Raw genomic sequence first — 23,906 nt, 5'->3', positions numbered from 1 at the left:
GCTCGATCTCGTCTAATGGCATCCATGATGAATCATCCGCAAGACACTTACGGAGATAGAAAACATGAAATTTATTATGGATCCCCACAAGCTCTTCAGGTAATTCCAAACTGTTGATACCTATTTCATTATGAGGTAAGGCTTAGTGTATCAGCACAATACTAGAAGTATCTACCTAAAAGTGGGAGAATGTTTTCGATTGATGTTTACCCTCGGGAAATAATCCCTGCAGACCCGGAACACAGATATAGAAATCTGTGGGGTGGCTTAATCAATCTATGTCCGCTGAGCGTTGAGCTACTTTCCGGATGACTTCTTGTGAGAGGAAATACTATGTGAGAGATAAAGGTGAAATCTCTAGTCACAAATTATCAGAGTGTCTGAATCTGTAAAAATAGACCCAAGGGGTCTATTTATAGTGATAGATCCACCGGAGCACTCGGGGACACGTGTCAGATGATGCTTCGTTCTGTTATTTGTGATCCGATATTTACGCTGGATTTGACACTCTCCGGTCAGGGCTTAAGCGCTAGGCGGCCTTCAGGGCTTACGCATGACGGAAGCAGACTGCACAGCGGAAAACGTTTGACGGACAGTTTCACAAAACTATTGTTCCCAGTATTCCTGATGCTAATTTCATACGAATATCATGTTTTATGCGTTTATACGATAGGATACACCATTAAGTCCCCCCAGTTTAATGACTTAAACTTCAGCAAAAAGTTAAAGTTATTAAACTTAAAATTTGAATTTTGAAATAGGTCGATTCTTGGATTTCCCGGGAGCAATAGGCGCGTTTATCGAATCAATTCTGACCATACACGTGTGTGGTTGAAAATAAAACCCCCAAAATTACCATCTGCCACAGCTATCATGTCTTTCTTCCTTTTTAACTGCCAAACAACCCTAATCGAATTTTCACTTTTACAGCTTTTTCTTACCAATCTTCATCTTTTACTGTTAATATCTTCCTCACTTCCTGTTTCATTAAAACCTCAATGGCGACAACAAAAGACGTTACAACTACTCGTAGTTTAGTAAATGATAAGTACTTGACACTGCTATTGCAACGTTTTCCAAGATTAGCTGGTGCTGAACCAATAATTCCCTCAATTAATGCTAGAGCCTGTTCGCCACCTCCTGGAAAGGTTGCTGTCTATGGCTATTCGTTTTTCAATTATTGTTTTCGATTGCCATTTACATCATTCTTCTTAGAAGTTTGTCAGTTTTAGGGAGTTGTCGTTGGTCAATTCGAACCAGCATCTATTCAAAAAATTATCATATTTGAGATGTACTATCATGTGAGTAAAATAGTGCCATCTGTTCGAATATTTTGCTCTTTGGTGCGTATATCATCTTACGAAAAAGGTTGGTTCACATTCAGCAAAGTTGATGGATTTTTGAGACCTGCACCTGATCATCCCTGTCATGATTGGCATGCTTCTTTTATCTTCATAAATGAAGATGTAATTCCTGACAAGTACTCATCTGCGCGATTTTGGCGTAAATACGTTCAGCCCGTATCGATTACATTTCCGAGATTAAATAGCAAAGAAAACGCTTTGCTTAAAAATTGAAAGCTGAACAAATCAACGATGTCAGATATGGGGAACATATGCTATCATTGACATCCGTAAGCGAAGATTGGGATATCACGCAAGGCTATGCTTGTGTTCTTCTTGGGAGAAAGAGTAAGAGTTTTTTTTGCCATGTATGCTAATTACATGCATCTTTCTGTTTATCCAAGTAACCACTTTGACTATTTAAATTTTGCAGAAATTAGTCCGCTTACCGCCATGCGCTCTTCGTCTTATTCGCAACTTAAATTTACCACGCAGAAAATTATTGACGATACTTCCATTACTGAAAAAATTATTGCTGATACTTCCATTTCTAAAAAGAATGCTGCAAGGGAGGAGGAAGAAGAAGAAGAAGAAGAAGAAGAAGAAGAAGAAGAAGAAGAAGAAGAAGAAGAAGAAGAGGAAGAAGAAATGGACATAGGTATGAACATAATTGCTTCTAGAGAACGCCGTGGATCGGGTAATGATAATGATAACATTGAAGTATGTGAAATACTAAACCGAAACCTTAATTTGTTTTCTTTTAAATCCAGTACAGGTGGATTTTATAATCCAAACCCTGATTTATAAGTTATGCCACCTTTGAAGTCTTGTGAGTCTTATTGGAACTCTTTTATAAGTAACAATTTCTCTTTATCTCCAACAGCTACTGTACCATACCAAGATAACATACTAGCATCTCTTCTGCCTAATGCCAAGAGAAGAAGAACTGGTCCAAATGTTCCGTCATCCGTGCAACAAGAAGCTGACACTAGTTCTTCTCAAAAATAAATTATTCTTCCCAATCTTGACACAGATGTTCTTTCTTCCTTTCTAAAAGGACCACCACACTCTTATGAGGGTTTCATGAGTTACTTGAATGCCATGGTATGTCTATCATTATCCCAGTTTTTTAGTAACCTATCTGGTGCAGATGCTAAGAAGGTTAAAACGCAAAGTATTATCCTCAACATTGCTTCTGGGCTAAATGACCTTTAACGCCTATCCGAATTTGAGAACAATGAAATTACCACGAGTGAGAAACTTTCCGCTGAAAAAGAGAAAATAACTCAGTTGGAACAAGTGGCTACATCCTTAAAGAAGGATTATGATACGATGAAGAGGAATTTTTTAAACTGCAGCGCTCAGAGGGGAGAATTTAATAAACAAGTGAAGGAACTATCATTCAGAGAAAAACAACACTTGAGTAGGATTAAAGAACTAGTAAAGGAGAATAATGTTCTGAAAGAATGGCTTAAAGCTAAAGAAGGGAATGAAAAATGTGTGATTGCTGGGATTCCTGCTCTTGTGAACCGTATTTTTAACTGTCATGCATTATCTCACAGGATTCGCGAATTTGCGCGCCTTGCTAAATCTGCTGAACGGTTGAGTTTTTTCAATTTTATGAAGAGAAAGCTACCAGAACTTCCAAATCCGCTGCCTGAAGTAATTACATCTAACATCAATGAAAATGCTATCATAGAAGCTAATGCAGCCGGTGCTTTAATAGAAAATATGAAATTTTCTGATCTTGAAAGTCTTTGTAAAAATTCAGATGTAACCATTGATGATGTATTAAATTATACCCCTAAAAATGAATGAAATATTATGCTTTCATTTATATATGCCTTGTATAACTTTTAATATCGTATTTGCTGTAATTCTTATGAAGATGCCTTAGTTTATTAACATTTTCCTAGTTAACAATGCACAAGATATTGATATTTTACTTTGCAACCATCATGCCTTCAAATACTGAAATTATATTTTTCGTCATACGCTTTCCGTCATGAAATTTATGAGGAAAAGTTGTGAATTATTTTTGCCTTCAAATAGTTTGCAGGACGCCATAGTCCGTTATCTGTTTTGCTTTACGTTTTTGTGTATAAGTTTTGTGTCATGGCATTTGTAGATTCAATTTAACGCTTCGATGTTTTAGTGAGTTCTACATGTCTCACTATCGATACAATCATTTTGAGTATGATTGTAATTCTACCACCGAAAGGTTATCTTTCTTCTGCGGGTAGGGATGACACACAGCTATGTGACACCTGGGCTAAAAAAATCCTTGGCCGGATAAAATTTATGAAAAATTTGCCATAAGAATAATTGCTGTTATTTATATTCAAAAAGAAATTTTTTACATTCATGACTATATCTCATGCATTTGACAGGTGATCAATTTGTCCATGCATATAGTACTACGCATAAAATTTCTTTAAATTCATTGCATTCCAAGCTCTTTCTTATTGCTCGCCGGATGGCACAGCAAGCATGTATGACCCATTCTGATTTACTTTTGTGACCTTATAAGGTCCTTCCCATTTTGGTGCTAATTTTCCAAATTTAATTTGCTTGCTTGCTTCATTATCTCGTAACACCAGATCACCAACTTCAAATTGTGTATGCTTCACTTTTTTGTTGTAATACTTTGCCATCTTATGCTTGTGATCTGCTTGCCGGATGGTGGCCATTAATCTTCTTTCCTCCAACAAGTTAAGATTTTCCCTCAATGCTTCAGAATTGGCCTCAATATCAAACGCCATAATGCGTTGCGTTGGAATACATATCTCAGCTGGTATTACTGCTTCTATACCATATACTAAACTGAAGGGTGTTTCTCCCGTGCTCCACTTTAGAGTTGTCCGGTGTGCCCATAGTACATTTGGTAATTCGTCTACCCAACCGGTTTGACTTAATCCCAAGCGTGCCTTAATGCCAGCAACAATTTCTTTGTTAATAACCTCTACTTGCCAATTCGCTTGAGGATGAGCAACAGATGTAAAGTTTTGCTTTATTCCTAGCTCTTCACACCAACTTCGAAATGGATTCTCTGCAAATTGCTTGCCATTGTCACTGACTATTTCATTTGGAACCCCATAACGGCACACAATATCATGCCAAACAAACTTTTTGACATTTTCTCCTATAATCTTTGCTAAAGCCTTTGCTTCAACCCATTTTGTGAAAAAAAATCAATTGCTACCACCAAGAACTTAGCATTATCAGTGCTTCTATTGAATGGTCCCACAATATCAATTGCCCATTTGCAGAACGGCCAAGCGGATGACACTGGTATCAAGTCATACTTTGGAAGACGCTGAACAGTCCCATGCCTCTAACAATTCTCACATGTTTTTATTATCTATGAAACATCTCGATAGAGGGAAGGTCAAAAATATCCTTGTTGCATAATTCGTGAAGCCACAGTACGAAAGCCGGAGTGTTGAGAACAAACTCCTTCATGCATTTCCCTGACTACTTTCAATGCTTCATCATTGGTTAAACACCTTAACAACGGACCATTGTAAGACTTTCGATAAAGAGTACCATTAACTACTTCATACATCGGCGCCGTTACTTTTATCCTTCTGGCTTCCGTCTTGTCAATGGGTAGCCCTCCGTCATGGATATACCTCAAATATGGAGTCATCCAAGTTTCCTTAACATTTTCAACTATTGCCATAATTGCTTTTTCATGTATTGACTTTTCCCTAAGTTCCTTAACTAACACTCGCTTGTGCAAATGATCAAAAGTTAAAGTAGCTAACTTGCTTAAGACGTCAGCCTTCTTGTTCTTATTTCGAGGGATTTGCACGGCCTCTAGGTTATCAAATTTCTTTGAAATTGCTTCTACCAACTTTACATATTGCCTCATTGATGTATCTCTTGCATCAAACGTTCCATTAACTTGCTGAGCCACAGTTTGAGAATCAACATATGCCCTTAGGTTTGTTATGCCCATTTCTACTGCTATGCGCAAGCCGGAAAGTAATGCCTCATATTCTGCTTCATTATTGGATGCATAAAAACAAAATTTCAATGCATAAGTATACTCTTCTCCATATGGACTTGTTAGAACCAATCCCGCACCTGTTCCTTCTTCACTTGAGGCTCCATCGGTGTGAAATTCCCAAACATGTTGTTGTGGTGCTTTATTATTGTCATATTCTACTTTTTCATTTGTTTCCAGAAGAAAATCTGCCAATATTTGTCCTTTAACCGTATTTCTGGGAGCAAAATTAATTTCATACTCGCCTAACTCGATGGCCCATTTCGCTAGACGACCAGATGACTCTGGACGCCGGAGTATTTGCTTCAGCGGTTGATCTGAAAGAACCCGTTCATATACATTATAAACGATTCCCAATAGTTGATTACATCGCGAGGTATTTGACCTCTAAATGATACATTTTACAAATATTGCATTCGTTTTAAAAAGACAGACTTTCATTACAATGAAAGTTGACAGCCATGCATAATATCTCATAATATATCCAAACTATGAATGACTTATTATCAATCTTGATGAACTCAACGACTCGAATGCAATATCTTTTGAAATATGCCATGAATGACTCCAAGTAATATCTTTAAAATGAGCAAATGCACAGCGGAAGATTTCTTTAATATCTGAGAATAAACATGCTTTCAAGTGTCAACCAACCGGTTGGTGAGTTCATAAGTTTATCGTAAACAATAAAATTCATCATTTTAATAGACCACAAGATTCAAATACAGTACACCTATCTCGTGTACGAAACCATTTTTCATAATGCTTAGCAGAGTAGGTTCGTATCCTTTTCTCCCCCGTAGGTTGCCTCGCGATTTCTAAATAACCGTACACATATCTCGTACACAAAAACTAATACACATAACCTGTGTATAAAAATCATTCTCTCGATACATAACATTCATTTCGATTTCATTGCTCAACATGGTAACCGACCTTAACATATAATGCGCATCAATAATATCCCCAAAATAGAACATCTCGTATGTATAATATATAAACTTCGAAGTACTAAACACCACGCCCACTAGCTCTTCCGTCTAGTGAACATTCTAGGTGGGGGTGTTAAACCCGGTAGCTACCTTTAGGATTCGCGTGAATTAGGGCCATACCCGATTCTAATTCTTAGGTTACCAAACAATAATAATCAGGGGAAAAATATTCACATCAATTGGTGGCAATTATCATGTCCACATAATTCAATAATAATTCACAGAACTTCAGTCTGCATAATAATTCATTCGAGGAATGTTTTGCTTGTGTCTATCTCGTCAAACATTTATAAAAGCATTTCATGCATTCGCTGTTCAAAAATATATTTCAAAAGCATTTAATAAAGTAGTTGTAAAAACAGCACATGTATTCTCAGTTCCAAAAATGTAGAGAGTAAAAGGGAATCAAATGAACTCACGGTACTGTATTTTGTAATAAAAATACATATGATGATATTGAACAATGCAGGGTTGGCCTTGGATTCACGAACCTATATCATTTGTATATTCATTAATATATATAATCGTAATCGAATAAATATATATATTATTATTAGTGATGTAATTTATATATTTAATAAGTTATAAGTTTCATTATTTATTTATATATTTTCATGTTATATATATAAATGTTAATATAGTTAAGTTATGTGTACAAAATATATTTACATATATATAATCTTTATTTTCATACTTATAACTTTAAGTACGTTATTAAAACTTTTATTTTAGTAATCATAATTATTTTAAAAATATTGATATAGATAATACTGATAATAATAATATTGATAATTTTAATGAGAGTAAAATAATAATGATTTTAATAAAAATTATAATAATGTTAATATTTATAATAATGCTTATGTTACTAGTAATAATAATTCTAACAAAATGTTACTAATACTAATAATAATAATATCTATAATATTGATAATAGTGATAATAATAATGATACTAATTATAATAGTTATTATCATAGTAGTAATAAATGATAATTTTTATCCTAATACTTATATTTGTAATTATAATAATAATTATCATACTAATAATAATGATATTGATAATTATAATAATGATGATCTTAATAATAATAATATTACTAATAATTATAGAAATGGTACCAATATTAATATAAATGAAAATAATAATAATTTGTATCATTTTCATAATAATATTTATATCTAAGATTTCTATATTCGTAATCTTCGTGTTAAATTTCTAAACTAATGACTAAAGCTTCTATATCATAAATTCGTAATTCTAATCATAATGATGTTAATAATACTCAAAATGACAAAATTAATAATAATAATAATAATAATAATAATAATAATAATAATAATAACATTAATAATAATAATAATAATAATAATAATAATAATAATAATAATAATAATAATAATAATAATAATAACAATAATAATAATAATAATAATAATAAGTGTTAATACTTTGTAATGATAATAATATTAGTAATCATAACATTAGTAATAATTTACTTCCTTTACTCATAGTAATAATAAGTGTTAATTTATAATACTAGTAATTATAATTCTAATAATCAAAATAATGATAATAATAATGATAATAATTATAACAATAATAATATTAATAATAATAATAATAATAATAATAATAATAATAATAATAATAATAATAACAATAATAATAATAATAATAATAATAATAATAATAATAATAATTTTTGTGATGAGAACTACCTTCCAATAGTCTTTATAAAAAAATTTACCCCGAGCCGGGCTCGAACCCGAGACCTCTCGTTCCCTAACCTACTGTCTAACCATCTGTCTGACTTCCATTTTCTCATTTATATTAGATTTTAATTATATTTAACCCAGATTTATCTGTTTCTATTTCTTCTTCTTCAACAATTCTAGTCGACCAGAGGACTCAAATTCAACACAGTTGAATTAACTCCTGAATTATTTTGTGAAACTGAACAGAAACGTTTTGTGCATGATTTGAATTACCAGAACTGAAAATCCAAAATAAAATTTAAATAGAAACAGGCTTGAAAACACGATGAACAACCCAACATGTGATTTTGAAATTAAGAGTGTTTTAGACCAAGATTATAACACGAATTATATTTCAAATCTTCCTTAGAAACTTTCCAAATCCTTAATTGAGCCAGAAAACTAAACACGAACTTGAATTTGATCAAAGAACAGTCGGCTGACTTTTTTTTAAAATTAAGTTTGACTTCAAAATTTGAAATCGATAGGATGAATTGGAGTTTGAAAATTTGCAGAACGTTTACATAAACGAATCCTAACAAAATCGTATTTTTACTTTTTGAAATAAAATTTGAATTCGAGTTTTTGAGGTTCATGACATAACAGAGTACCAGCGGTTTATTTTTTTTTTTAGCTAACACAGATATACTTGGGAATTGATACACTAGTGAAACAATTGAATTCTTTTTATCAATAATATGAGATGGTTGTTTGATTTATAGCAATGAAGATTCGACAGATTCAATTAAGCAGACAAAACAAAAATATTGATAGTGAGTTATAACAATTTTCGTACAATTATTGGATTTTGATATCAATTGAATTTTGTATTGTACCTGTGATTGGATCAACAAACATTAATCAGGAATAAGAATTTTGAAAAAGTAGATAATGACTCCTAACAAACGTGCACAATTTTTTTGACATTTTAATTAATATTAATAATAATTAATAATAAGTATATTAATAATAATATTAATAATGTTATAAAGATACTAATAATAATAGTATTAATAATAATATTAATAATAATAATATCAAAATAATACTAAATAATAATATGTATTATGATAAGAGTAATAATAATGATAAGCCATAATAATAATAATTTTAGTGAAATTGATAATAATAATAATATTATTATTATTAATGACAATTATAATAATAATAATAATAATACCAAATTATATTAATATTGATAATAATATTAGTAATAATAATATTTATTTATTAAATTTCATATCTATATAATAATATTAATTAATAACACTGGTATTGATATTATTATTAAAAATAATGAAAATATTATTATAACAACTATTTTGAATATATTAGTATTACATATTATAGGTTATATAATATAACTATGTACTATAAATTAAATAATGAGTATTAAATTTTATATATTTTAGTAATAATAATTAATAATACTGAAAGATATAATAAGTTACATGTTTCTATAATAATATTAATAATACTTGTGCATATCAAATTTCATATATTTATATATATTTATATATTTGTTTATATAAAAAATAATAGTATTAATCATACAAATATTAATGTTAATATTAATAGTTATAATGAAAGTAATAATAACATTATTAATATAATATTTATGTTTTAATTTGTAATTACATTTAATATTACAATTTATTAGTTATGTAATAACATACAAATAATATTTAATATTTATACAATACAATATATATACTAATAATAATAATAACAATCTATTTAATAATATTATTGATTATTGATAATATTTCTTAATAATAATAATACTAGTAATGATAATAGTATTAATATAATAATTACATTCAACTTGTAATTAAGTTTAATATATTACCATTTATTATATAATGTGTACCAATTATATAATTTATTGAATCTTTAATATTTATTAATTATATATATATATATATATATATATATATATATATATATATATATATATATATTACATATTTATTTATACATCGATGTTCGTGAATCATCGGGAATAGCCAAAGGTTAAATGAATATATTAAAATAGTTCAAAAATTTTGAGACTTGGTTTGACAGGCTTTGCTTATCATGTCGAAATAATACAAAGATTAAGTTTAAATTTGGTCGGAAATTTCCGGGTCGTCACATGATCTGTTAACACCAAGATAGGATGACCTTGAAAATACCTTCGTAAACGTCGTGCAGTATGCACAAGGGCATAAACCATGCGATGAATTGGTGGATAATTCGTTTCACTGAGTTGTAATACTTTGCTAACAAAATATATAGGCATTTGCACGCCATTCCATTCTGCAATTAAGACAGAAATAATTGCTTCTTTTGAGACAGCTAAATACAAAATCAAAGTTTCCCCTTCTATTGGTGCTGTTAACGTAGGTAATGTTTTCAACAATTGCTTGACTTCTTGGAATGCGCCTTCGGCTTCCGCCGTCCACACAAAATCTTTTTTATTTAGACAACTTTTTAACACCTTCATGAATGGAAGTGACTTTTCAGCTGCTTTGGATAAAAACCTTGTTAATGCTACTAAACATCCATTTAACCTTTGAACATCTTTTTTGCTGGTCGGCGATGTCATTTCTTCAATTGCTTAAATTTTCTTAGGATTAGCTTTGATACCTCGTTCTGTAACAATATGACCCAAAAATTTTCCTTCTTCTACGCCAAACGTACACTTCTTAGGATTTAACTTCATATTGATTTTTCGCAAAGATGCAAAAGTCTCTTGTATATCTCGCAATATTTTTTCTTCAGTATGACTTTTTATAACGATATCGTCCACATAAGCTTCCACGTTTAGCCCAATTTGATCCTTAAATACCATATCAATTAGTCTTTGATATGTTGCTCCTGCGTTCTTCAAACCAAAAGGCATTTTCTTGTAACAAAATATGCCTTCAGTCGTGTGAAAAGTCGTTTTGTCTTCATCTTTTAAGGAAATAGGTATTTGATGATACCCCTTAGCTGCATCTAAAAAACATTTAAATCGATATCCTGCCAATGACTCATCCTTCTAATCTATTTCAGGTAAGGGATAATTATCCTTTGGGCATGCTTTATTGATATCTGTGAAATCTACACACATCCGCCATGAGTTGTCCGGCTTCCTTACCATGACCGGATTTACCACCCACGTCTGATATTTGACCTCTCGCAAGATTCCGGCATCCACCAAACTTCGTACCTCATCACGGAGGAATTTGCTTCTTTCTGGCGCCATTCCTCGCTTCTTTTGACAAACAGGATGTATATTAGGATTCACATTTAACCTATGTTCTACAACTTCTCTTTAAACACCGGTCATATCAGACGGTTGCCATGCAAAGACGTCTAAATTTGTTGCCAAAATGTTGTACAATCTTTCTTTACATTCCGTAGATAACGTATGCCCAATTATGATCTTTTAATCTGGAAATTGTGGACTTAGCGAGATTGACCCATCATCATGTATTACTGGCTTAATTGTTGCTTTTGTTACTTGAGAACAATCAATTGATTTCTTCCGTTCTGCGTATAACGTTGCTATTTCGCCAGGCATTGGAAATTTCATCATGCCGTGCACGGTTGACGTCACAGCCCCAAACGTCATTAAGGCAGTTCTTCCCAAAATTATATTGTATTGCGAATTTTCTTTTACCACCAGAAACTCTATGTTGGCTGTACGTTTAAGGGGTAGCTTGCCTAAAACTACTTCAAGAAGAATACTTCCTTCAGACCAAGACGGTTCACTTGTAAAACTTGCTAACGGCACATATGTTTCCTTCATTGTTTCTTGTACGTGCTTAGGAAGCTGTACGAAGCAATGTTCATACATAATGTCTGATCCAGCTCCTTTGTCAGTATAAATGTTGCCTATTATGCAATTAGCAACTCGTGCTTCTATAACCACTGGACTATCGGATGGATTTGTGTTAAACATAGAAGGAAATGATATTAATTGTTCTTTCCAATCTTCTAACACCTCTGCCTTCCTCCGTTGTCCAGCTTTCCATGGATGTATCATGCCTACACCTATGGGTACCAATTCTTTATCCGCGCTTTCTTCGTCAGTATCGGTGAGATAATTTGCTTTAATAACAGATGGCGCCATTGTTGATACCTATTTCCTTATGAGGTAAGGCTTAGTGTATCAGCATACTACTAGAAGTATCTAGCTAAAAGTGGGAGAATGTTGCCGATTGATGTTTACCCTCGGGAAATAATCCTTGCAGACCCAGATCACAGATATAGAAATCCGTGGGGTGGCTTAATCAATCTGTGTCCGCTGAGTGTTGAGCTACTTGCCGTATGACTTCTAGTGAGAGGAAATACTATGTGAGAGAGAAAGGTGAAATCTCTAGTCACAAATTATCAGAGTGTCTGAATCTGTAAAAATAGACCCAAGGGGTCTATTTATAGTGATAGATCCACCGGAGCACTCGGGGACACGTGTCAGATCATGCTTCGTTCTGTTATTCGTGATCCGATATTTACGTTGGATGTGACGCTCTCCGGTCAGGGCTTAAGCGCTAGGCAGCCTTTAGGGCTTACACATAACGGAAGCAGCCTGCACATCAAAAAACGCTTGACAGACAGTTTCACAAAACTGTTGTTCCTAGTGTTCCTGATGCTAATTTCATGTGAATATCATGTCTTTATGCGTGTATACGATAGGATACACCATTACAAACGATACGTAACTTCACCAACACGAGCCAAAACTTTAAATGGTCCAATAAACCGAGGAGCTAACTTTTCTCATTTTTGGAATCGAATAATACCCTTCCATGGCGAAACCTTAAGCATCACCATGTCACCTTCTTGGAACTCAATCAATCGTCTACATTTATCGGTATATGACTTTTGCCTATCTTGAGCCGCTTTCAAAGGAGTCTGAATCATCTCGATCTTGTTATTAGTCTCTAAAACCAAGTCGGTACTCCCGACTTCCCTTTGTCCGACTTCACCCCACCAAATCGGAGTTCGACATCTATGCCCATATAGCATCTCATAAGGTGGCATTCCAATACTAGTATGATAACTATTGTTGTACGAGAATTCCACCAAAGGTAAGTGTTCATCCCAACTACCACAGAAATCGATAATACACGCCCGTAACATATCCTCCAATGTTTGATTCGTACATTCGGTTTGACCGTCCGTTTGAGGATGGTACGCCGTACTCATATTCACCCTCGTACCCATATCTTCATGAAACTTTTTCCAAAATCGAGAAGTAAAACGCGTGTCCCGATCCGAAATGATAGACGCGGGAACGCCGTGTCTCGATATCACCTCTTTAATGAACATTTCCACAAGTGCCTCCGAAGTAATTGCCTCTTTAATAGGAAGGAACAAGGGACTTTTCATCAATCTACCAACGATCACCCAAATAGTATCAAATTGGGTTCTTGCCGTTTTTGGCAACTTTGTAATAAAGTCCATGGTAATATGCTCCCACTTCCACATCGGGATTTCTAAATGTTGCAACTTACCATACAGCTTTTGATGTTCGGCTTTTACTTGCAAACACGTGACGCATTGCTCAATATACTTAACAACATCACATTTCATGCCCGACCACCAATACTCCTTTCTCAAATCGAGGTACATTTTCGTCGCACCCGGATGAATGGAGTACTTAGACTTGTACGCTTCATCGAGAAGTACCTTTCGGAAGTCCTCCATCTTTGGCACCCACACTCTATTTTGAAAGGACAATAACCCGTGAGGGCCTAATTGAATAGACTCTGTTTGCCCCATAATTCGCTCTTCATGTTTGTTATTAACAAAAGCTTCAATTTGGATCTCACCAAGCTTTACAAAAAAATCGTTAGTAATTGTCATGCGTAACGATCCTACTTGTAACGACCCTGGATTTTCCAACGTTTATTTATTAATAATTATTATTATTAATACTTGTGATTTATTGAATGTATGTTATTACATTTACTGGTTGCCATGATTAACCATACTTGACTTTTGAATGCCCGAAACGTCTCTGTGACACACGAAACTTACACGAATAATATTTTCAAATATTATTTACATTCATGATTGATTTTATTAATCATTTTAATTACCTAAGGTTATTGGTTAATTACTTGGGCTTTAGTTGAATTAACTTGTTAATACTTGGAACTTGGGCTTTATTTTTGTACATGGACTTAAAGAGCCCACCCTACTTCTTTAGTGGACTTATTAGCCCATACTTACATGTAAGTAACCCATTTAAGTGTAACTAGTTAGTTTAAGTCACATTGGAATCTAGTTACACACCATTCCCATGAAATCACCCTTATTAACCAACTTTAAAGACTTTACCATGCAAGAGACTAGTGGTTCTCCTCCTCCTCCCTTTCCTCTTCCCAACCGTCGGCCAACTTAACACATGGGGGAGTTTTTGTTTCACTTTTTGTATTACCTTATCTTGCATTCTCTCATTTCAACTCATACTTCAAACTTGCATTTCATTTTTCTCTCACACTTTCTCTCTTTTCTCTAGTTCTTGTAAGTAAACTTTAAGCTTTTTCTTCCTTTCTTTTTCTTTGTAAAACCGAATTACGTACATACATAATCATCATCATCACTTCTTCTTTGATTATTGTTTTGTTATTTATTGTTGTTATTACTTACTTACAAGTTGTTATTTATTATTTACTTACTAGTTTCAAGAATCCAACTTACTAGTTTCATTCTTCTTTTATCTTGTAATTTCAAGAACACTCAAGAACTAAATTTACTAGTTTATGTTCTACATATGTTGTTTTAAAGTTTGTAAGTTCATGGTTGTAACACTCATACTTGTAATTCATGTTAGTAAACTTTAAAGTTTACTTTCTTAAAGATCAAACTTTGGTTTGAATCTTTAAAGTATGAACAACAATGAACTAGTTATTTGTTTACTTAGTTTATGTCTTCATTTTATGCACTTTAATTTCATGTTTGTTGGTTGTTATTGGTCAAATGTTACTAGTTAACTTTGATCTCATTAATCTTGAACTAAAATTAACTTTAAAAGTTCAAGAACATGTAAGTAAGTTTCTTTAATTATAACTTTGTACACTTATGTTAGATCTAGATTTTGAGTCTTGGATCTTCAAGATCAAACTAAGAACTATGTTCTACAACTCAAGATCTTGATTTCATAAGTTTACTTTCAAGTTTGTAACTTATTATTAGTTTTAAAGTTCATGTATGTGTTAGATCTAAGACTTTGATGTAACTTTGGTTCATCAAACTTCATACAACTCTTAAGTGAGTTGTGCCACATGTCTTAGACTTACACTTGTGTCCTAATAGTCAAAACTTGGTTAATATTACTTTTATAGTTCATGAATGTGTTAAATCTAAGACTTTGATGTAACTTTGGTTCATCAAAACACTTGCAACACTTAAGTGAGTTGTGCTTCATGTCTTAGACTTACACTTGGGTTATGATGGTCAAACCTTAGTGAAAATGATGCAAACACATCAACGAGTTGTACACTTGAAGCTATATGCATCAAGGATGAGAACCGTGATAAGCATCGAGCACCAAGACAACCAGAACCCACTATTTTTCTGTTTTCTGTCTTCTGCCTACTGTTTTCTGGTTTCTGTAAAAGACCAGTACACCTGGGCTACTGTAACCTTGATTTTCAGATAGATCTTTTCGAGTAGATAATTTTTCATAGGACTCGTCATAATCCGAGTTACGGTTTAGGATTTATGGCCCTCCGATCGTCACTATGTCCTTTTAACGTTGTGCAGAAATTTCTGACCTACTCGCACTTAAACAGCCTTTGTTTTAAACTGTGGTGACTGATCGAAATCAGCCTTTGTTTTAAACTACTTTCATGAACGAAACTTACTTTACACCTTTTGTTTAATGATGAATGATGATGACCTTTAAGACCTTATTTACATACTTTTAAACCTATTCGGATGATTTACTGACTTAGTACTATTTGACTTAGGTTGAGGACCCGTTTGGACAATCTTCATTACTTGCTTACTTTCCGAGTCATACTTTACCGCTACATTATCATTGTGAGTTATAGCATTCCCTTTTTTACTTTAACTTATTTTGGGAACTGAGAATACATGTGGATTTTATGTTTTACATACTAGGCACGAGTACTTAAACTTTATATATGTGTGGGTTATACAACGGCAGAAACATTCCCTTTAGCTCGGTAACGTTTAGTCATTGGTTTTTGAACCGGTGAACGCGAATTTTAGATATGGATCCATAGGATTTGACATCCACACTCGGGCTAGTAGCGCTAGCATTTAACGAGTGTTTAATACTTCATAAACATACGCACTTGCCAAGTGTACTTTCAGGGGGTATAAACGTTAAGTTAGTTACCAAGTGCCCACGGTTAACATATACTTTATCATACTGTTTTGAAACGCTCTTTGTAGCACTGAAATCTTGTGGCCTACCTTACATACTGTTATACTTAAACTATAGCTCACCAACCTTTGTGTTGACGTTTTTAAGCATGTTTTTCTCAGGTGCTTAAGGTTGATTCCGCTGTGTACTAGTCTTGCCATAGACACCCGCTGCTCTAGTGTTATCACCGCATGAACTGTTTATCTTGCATTCAAACTTTAATACATTTGAAACTATGTTTTGTAACGACCTAAGGGTCACATACATTTATTCATGCTTGCTATTCGTAGAAGCATACTGTTGAATGCAACTTCTTTTATTACAGCATATAGTACTTAACCTTGTAATGATCCTGTTGTTGATGATTCGTACACGATGGTTTTGTACGGGGAATCACATTTGGTATCAGAGCATTGGTTGTAGGGAATTAGGTTGCATTAGTGAGTCTAAGACCGACTCGAGTAGGATTCACTAATAGGACTAATCTACAACTTGCTAGTTTACTTGTTTTCGCTGAACTTACTGCATGCTGCTGCTTACTTTTACTGCTATATGCCGTATGCTACCACATGATTTCACTACTGTATGATATTACTTGCTTTCGATTGCATGCTACTTCTGTACGATTCTTTATTATTGCCATGCTACTTATTGTTATACATGATTTAAACTGTTGGCCTAATACGTGCTTGCTTTATGACTTACTGACATGGAAAATTTATTTTTCCTTGTTCAGATGTCAGATGTTCCACCTGCTATCGTTTTGGGCAGTTTAGACTCGTCAGCCACCCCACCTGCTGCTGCTGCCGACACACCGATCACGCTACCCACGACTGACCCCGGCGCTTCATCTTCCGGGACTAGCAGCCAGGTGCCTGCCCTAGTGGTTACTTCTAGCAGAGCCCAGGACCCTTTGGAGATTCCAGCTCCATCTGCCCCCGGACCTTCAGGATCACAGCCCCGCTCTGGCGAGATTGTGATTCCCGCGGAGTTCGGGGAAGGTCCTTTCTGTAACCGGTATCGCCATTGGTACCGACGCGCCCCTGATGGACGTCTCATTCTGATCGGACCCGCTCGTTACCAACAGATGATGGCCGCTCAAGGACGACCAGTTCAGTCACCCGTACAGCCACCACATGATTTGGACGACCCGTCATCCACTGATGCTTCATCCGACGACACCTCCTCAGACGACTCCAGTGATGATGAGGACCCTGCTAATATACCTATTCAGCCACCCTCCACCCCGCCGAAGAAGCGGTATCGCTTCGACGGTACCATCATTCCGAGGATCAACGGAGGACGAGCCTTCACTGACGCGTTTGGTCGACGTCGTAGGGTTACTGCTCGTAAGCGGCTTGTGCCGTACCCTGTCGACCCACAAGTGCGTAAGACACCCCGTTACGTACTGACTATTTCTGGAGCCGAAACATCTGCACCCCGTTTCGTGCGATCTGCACCACCCGCACCCCCGCACCACCCACACCACCCGCACCACCTGCACCGCCTGCCCCAGCATCTCCCTCTAACGAGGAACTGAGGAGGGAGGTGGGAATCCTCCGAGCTCGGGTTATTGAGCTCGAGGAGCAGTTGGCTCAGGTTTTAGACATCCTACACCCACCTTCACCGTAGGACCTTTTGTATTAGATTTCATGATGTAATCTAGTTGTAGTTTCATATTTCACTTATGTATTGTACGAATCTATCATGATGTATGAAACTTATTATTAATGAATGGAAACTTTGTGATGTTACTTTTTGCACAAGTGTTCTATTTACGTTACTGTATGGTGTTTTGCGGTACTTGTATCAACTTGCGGTACTTAATTAACATGTGTTGTGCTGTTTACATGTTGGTTGTTATATACAATATTATTATATATTGAATGCTGGATTTTGACTTGAGTCAACTTTTTTGTTTAGAACACCATGGCTAACGGTCGATCCACACCTACTGCTGCTCAAATTGAAGAGATGATCCAAGAACGTGTAGCCGCAGCCATTGTGGAAATGCAACCCCAAGCTCCACCGCCACTGCCACCACCACCGGTTATTCAACCCGTTCGAAATGGTTGTACTTACAAGGAATTCCAGAGCTGTAAACCACATAACTTCAGCGGCACTGAGGGACCGGTTGGTCTCACCAGATGGTTCGAGAAACTTGAATCAGTATTCCGAGTTAGCAACTATTCGGAGGACAACAAAACCAAATTTGCTTCTTGCACGCTGTCTGACGGCGCGCTCACGTGGTGGAACACAATGGCACAGGCACAAGGCATTGATGAGGCGTATGCTACGCCATGGGAAGAATTTAAGCGTGCCATGATTGAGGAGTATTGTCCGAGAGCCGAGATACAAAAGATGGAAATGGAGTTCATGCAGTTAAAGGCCATTGGGAACGACCTCGATGGTTACAACAGGAGATTTTTGGAGTTAGCCCTGATGTGTCCGACTATGGTCACCCCGAAATTCAAGCGAATGGAGAGATACTTCTGGGGACTCCCTAAGAACATTAAGTTAAACGTCACCTCGTCCAAACCACCAAATGTCCCAGAAGCGATGCGCATGGCGCATACTTTAATGAATCAAATAACCATCGATGAACCGGAGAAAACTAAGTCTGAAGCGGGTACTAGTGAGAAGCGCAAATGGGATAACCACAACAACAACAACAATAGGGGAAGAAACTATGAACAGAACCCGGCGAAACGACATGAGAGTTTCAGAGGAAACAACAACGGTGGAAACCCCAACCCCAACAATAACACCAACTCCAACCCGAACTACAAAGGAACCTTACCACAATGCAAGCGGTGCTACAAGCATCATACTGGGTATTGCAATGTTGTTTGTGAGAAGTGCTAACGGACTGGGCATGTTGGAAAAGACTGCAAGGTCACCACTTTGAATGGGAAGCCGAACACCAACGGGCCGAAGAAGTGTTACGAATGCGGGCAGACGGGCCATTTCAGAAATGTGTGTCCAAATAAGTGAAAAGATGGCGGACCACCGCGCGCTAGAGCTTTCAATGTTAATGCAAGGGACGCACGCAAAAACCCCGACTTGGTGACAGGTATATTCAAAATCAACAATCTTTTAGCTTCTGTCTTGTTTGATACTTGTGCGGATAGAAGTTATGTATGTAGATATTTTTGCGATAAGATTAATTGGTCATTAGTCCCGTTAAAAGAAAGTATGCTTGTCGAGGTCGCCAACGGAAAACTTGAGAAAGTTGACCATATCAGTCGAGGAGCTATTATCAACATAGCTGGTGCAGATTTCGAAATTGATTTGATACCTATCAAACTGGGAAGTTTTGACGTGATCGTCGGTATGGATTGGTTGAGCAAGATAAGAGCCGATATTATTTATGGAGATAAAGCTCTTCGTATACCACAAGGAGACGGTGAGCCACTGGTTATCTACGGAGAGAGATGTACCTCGAAGTTGAACCTCATTAGTTGCGTGAAAGCGCAAAAGATTATGAAGAAGGGACGTCTTGCTGTCCTAGAGCATGTGAAAACGGTAGAAACTGAGGCAAAGAGCGTGAACGACGTTCGAATCTTGAACGAATTTTTCGATGTCTTCCCTGAAGAATTGCCTGGATTACCGCCGCCGAGAGCAGTAGAGTTTTAGATTGATTTAGTGCCAGGAGTAGCACCTGTAGCTCGCGCACCTTATAGACTCGCACCTTCCGAGATGCAAGAATTACAAAGCCAACTACAAGAACTACTTGATCGAGGATTTATCCAACCAAGCTTCTCGCCTTGGGGCACACCTGTTCTGTTTGTGAAGAAGAAGGATGGATCCTTCCGTATGTGTATCGACTACTGTGAGCTCAACAAATTGACTATCAAGAATCGGTATCCTCTTCCACGAATTGATGATCTTTTTGATCAACTACAAGGATCAAGTGTTTACTCAAAGATCGATCTGTGATCCGGTTATCACCAGTTGAGGGTGAAGGAAAGCGATGTAATAAAACTGCATTTAGAACTCGTTATGTTCATTATGAGTTTCTCATGATGCCATTCGGATTAACCAATGCACCTGCCGTGTTCATGGACCTCATGAATCGTGTCTGCAAGCCATACTTGGATAAGTTTGTTATCGTCTTCATAGATGATATCCTCATCTACTCTAAGAGCAAAGAAGAGCATGAGCAACATCTCTGATTAGTACTTGAACTCTTGAGACAAGAGCAACTTTATGCCAAATTCTCTAAGTGTGAATTTTGGTTGAAGGAAGTACAATTTCTGGGTCATGTTGTGAGCGACCAGGGTATCAAAGTTGACCCCGCCAAGATTGAAGCTATCAGCAAGTGGGAGACTCCCACTACTCCGACCCATATTCATCAATTCCTAGGTCTCGCCGGTTACTACCGAAGGTTCATTGAAGGATTTTCTCTGATTGCGCGTCCTTTGACCGTGCTGACTCACAAGGGTAAGAAGTTCATTTGGGAACCCGTACACGAATCAGCATTTCAAACTTTGAAGAAGAAGTTAACCACCGCACCTATCCTATCACTTCCTGAGGGCAGTGACGACTTTGTTGTTTATTGTGATGCATCGAAGAGTGGTTTTGGTTGTGTACTGATGCAACGATCAAAATTTATTGCCTATGCCTCCCGCCAATTGAAGATTCACGAGCGGAACTACACTACTCACGATCTTGAACTTGGAGCCGTTGTCTTTGCGCTCAAATTGTGGAGACACTATTAGTATGGAACTAAGAGCACTATCTTCACCGACCATAAAAGCCTCCAACACATCTTCGATCAGAAGCAACTGAATATGAGACAGCGTCGATGGATCGAGACGCTCAACGACTACGATTGTGAACTCCGTTATCATCCTGGCAAGGCCAATGTTGTAGCTGACACTTTGAGCAAGGAGAGGATGGCACCTCTTCGTGTTAGGGCTCTGAACATCACCATTCATTCGAACCTCAACAGCCAGATCAGAGTAGCCCAAGATGAGGCTCTCAAGGAGGAAAATATATCTCATGAACATTTGAACATACTTGTCTCTCGATTCGAGGTTAGGGAGTCTGGACTCTGATGTTATGCCGGAAGAATTTGGGTACCTTATTATGGAGATCTACGGAACCTTATACTTGATGAAGCACACAAATCGAGATATTCGATTCACCCTGGAGCGGGCAAGATGTACCACGACCTTAAAGAACAGTATTGGTGGCCGAATCTTAAGAAGGACGTTGCGACTTATGTTGGTAAGTGTTTGACTTGCTCGAAGGTTAAAGCCAAGCATCAGAGACCTTCTGGTTTACTTCAACAACCGAAAATCCCATAATGAAAGTGGGAAAGGATCACAATGGATTTCATCACCAAGCTACCCAAGACGGTGGGCGGATACGATATTATTTGGGTTATTGTTGACTGCCTTACTAAATCTGCACACTTCCTAGCGATGAAGGAAACGGATACGATGGAGAGACTTGCTCAATTATACATCAAGGAGGTTGTATCTCATCTTGGTGTACCTTTATCGATCATCTCAGATCGCGATCCCCGTTTTGCTTCTAGATTTTGGCGTTCTTTGCAAGAAGCCATGGGAACTCGTCTCGACATGATTACTGCTTATCACCCTCAGACTGACGGACAAAGTGAATGAACGATTCAGACCTTGGAAGACATGTTGCGTGCATGTGTCATTGATTTTGGGAAGGCTTGGGAAAGACATTTGCCACTCGCCGAATTCTCGTACAACAACAGTTATCACTCGAGCATTAATGCCGCACCATTTGAAGCATTGTATGGCCGCAAGTGCCGATCTCCTATTTGTTGGGCCGAAGTAGGCGAAAATCAAATCACCGGACCCGAGGTAGTCCACGAAACAACGGAGAAGATTGCTCAGATTCAAGCTAGACTTAAGACTGCCCGTGATCGCCAAAAGAGTTATGCCGATCTTAAACGTAAAGACTTTGAATTCAACGTTGGTGACCGGGTAATGTTGAAGGTTGCACCTTGGAAAGGTGTGATTCGTTTTGGAAAACGCGGAAAGTTAAACCCGCGATACATTGGTCCTTTCGAAATTTTGGAACGTGTTGGACCCGTTGCTTACCGTTTGGATCTACCAGCACAATTGAGCTCAGTTCATCCTACCTTCCATGTGTCAAACTTGATGAAGTGTCTTGCTGCACCTGAACTTATCATACCACTTGAGGAACTTACAATTGACGACAAACTCCACTTCGTTGAAGAGCCTGTTGAGATTATGGATCGTGAGATCAAAACTTTGAAACGCAACAAGATTCTGATTGTACGAGTACGATGGAATGCCAAACGGGGACCTGAGTTTACTTGGGAGCGAGAGGATCAAATGATGCAGAAGTATCCTCACCTTTTCCTGACTCCTCCATCTACCTCAGCTTAAAATTTCGGGACGAAATTTTCTTTAACAGGTGGGTAATGTAAGACCCTGGATTTTTCAAAGTTTATTTATTAATAATTATTATTATTAATACCTGTGATTTATTGAATGTATGTAATTACATTTACTGGTTGCCATGATTAACCATACTTGACTTTTGAATGCCCGAAACGTCTCTGTGACACACGAAACTTACACGAATAATATTTTCAAATATTATTTACATTCATGATTGATTTTATTAATCATTTTAATTAACTAAGGTTATTGGTTAATTACTTGGGCTTTAGTTGGATTAACTTGTTAATACTTGGAACTTGGGCTTTATTTTTGTACATGGACTTAAAGAGCCCACCCTACTTCTTTAGTGGACTTATTAGCCCATAATTACATGTAAGTAACCCATTTAAGTGTAACTAGTTAGTTTAAGTCACATTGGAATCTAGGTACACACCATTCCCATGAAATCACCTTTATTAACCAACTTTAAAGACTTTACCATGCAAGAGACTAGTGGTTCTTCTCCTCCTCCCTTTCCTCTTCCCAACCGTCGGCCAACTTAACACATGGGGGAGTTTTTGTTTCACTTTTTGTATTACCTTATCTTGCATTCTCTCATTTCAACTCACACTTCAAACTTGCATTTCATTTTTCTCTCACACTTTCTCTCTTTTCTCTAGTTCTTGTAAGTAAACTTTAAGCTTTTTCTTCCTTTCTTTTTCTTTGTAAAACCGAATTACATACATACATAATCATCATCATCACTTGTTCTTTGATTATTGTTTTGTTATTTATTGTTGTTATTACTTACTTACAAGTTGTTATTTATTATTTACTTACTAGTTTCAAGAATCCAACTTACTAGTTTCATTCTTCTTTTATCTTGTAATTTCAAGAACACTCAAGAACTAAACTTACTAGTTTATGTTCTACATATGTTGTTTTAAAGTTTGTAAGTTCATGGTTGTAAAACTCATACTTGTAATTCATGTTAGTAAACTTTAAAGTTTACTTTCTTAAAGATCAAACTTTGGTTTGAATCTTT

General features: G+C 36.1%; 1 protein-coding gene across 1 annotated transcript; it reads right to left on the bottom strand.

The window, feature by feature from the left end:
- Positions 1-3,805: 3,805 nt before the first annotated feature.
- LOC139870391 (uncharacterized) lies at positions 3,806-10,985 on the bottom strand. The gene is made up of 5 exons (XM_071858203.1): positions 10,730-10,985; positions 5,433-5,669; positions 5,197-5,345; positions 4,890-5,076; positions 3,806-4,320 (listed from the first exon to the last, which is right to left on the bottom strand). The coding sequence occupies exons 1-5, from the start codon at positions 10,983-10,985 to the stop codon at positions 3,806-3,808; spliced, it is 1,344 nt and encodes a 447-aa protein (XP_071714304.1).
- Between the last annotated feature and the right edge of the window lie 12,921 nt (positions 10,986-23,906).

The sequence above is a fragment of the Rutidosis leptorrhynchoides genome, chromosome 10 (genome assembly GCF_046630445.1).
Source record: "Rutidosis leptorrhynchoides isolate AG116_Rl617_1_P2 chromosome 10, CSIRO_AGI_Rlap_v1, whole genome shotgun sequence".
NCBI lineage: Eukaryota > Viridiplantae > Streptophyta > Magnoliopsida > Asterales > Asteraceae > Rutidosis > Rutidosis leptorrhynchoides.
The sequence above is the reverse complement of the archived record's forward strand: the minus strand, read 5'-3'. Positions and strand labels throughout refer to the sequence as shown.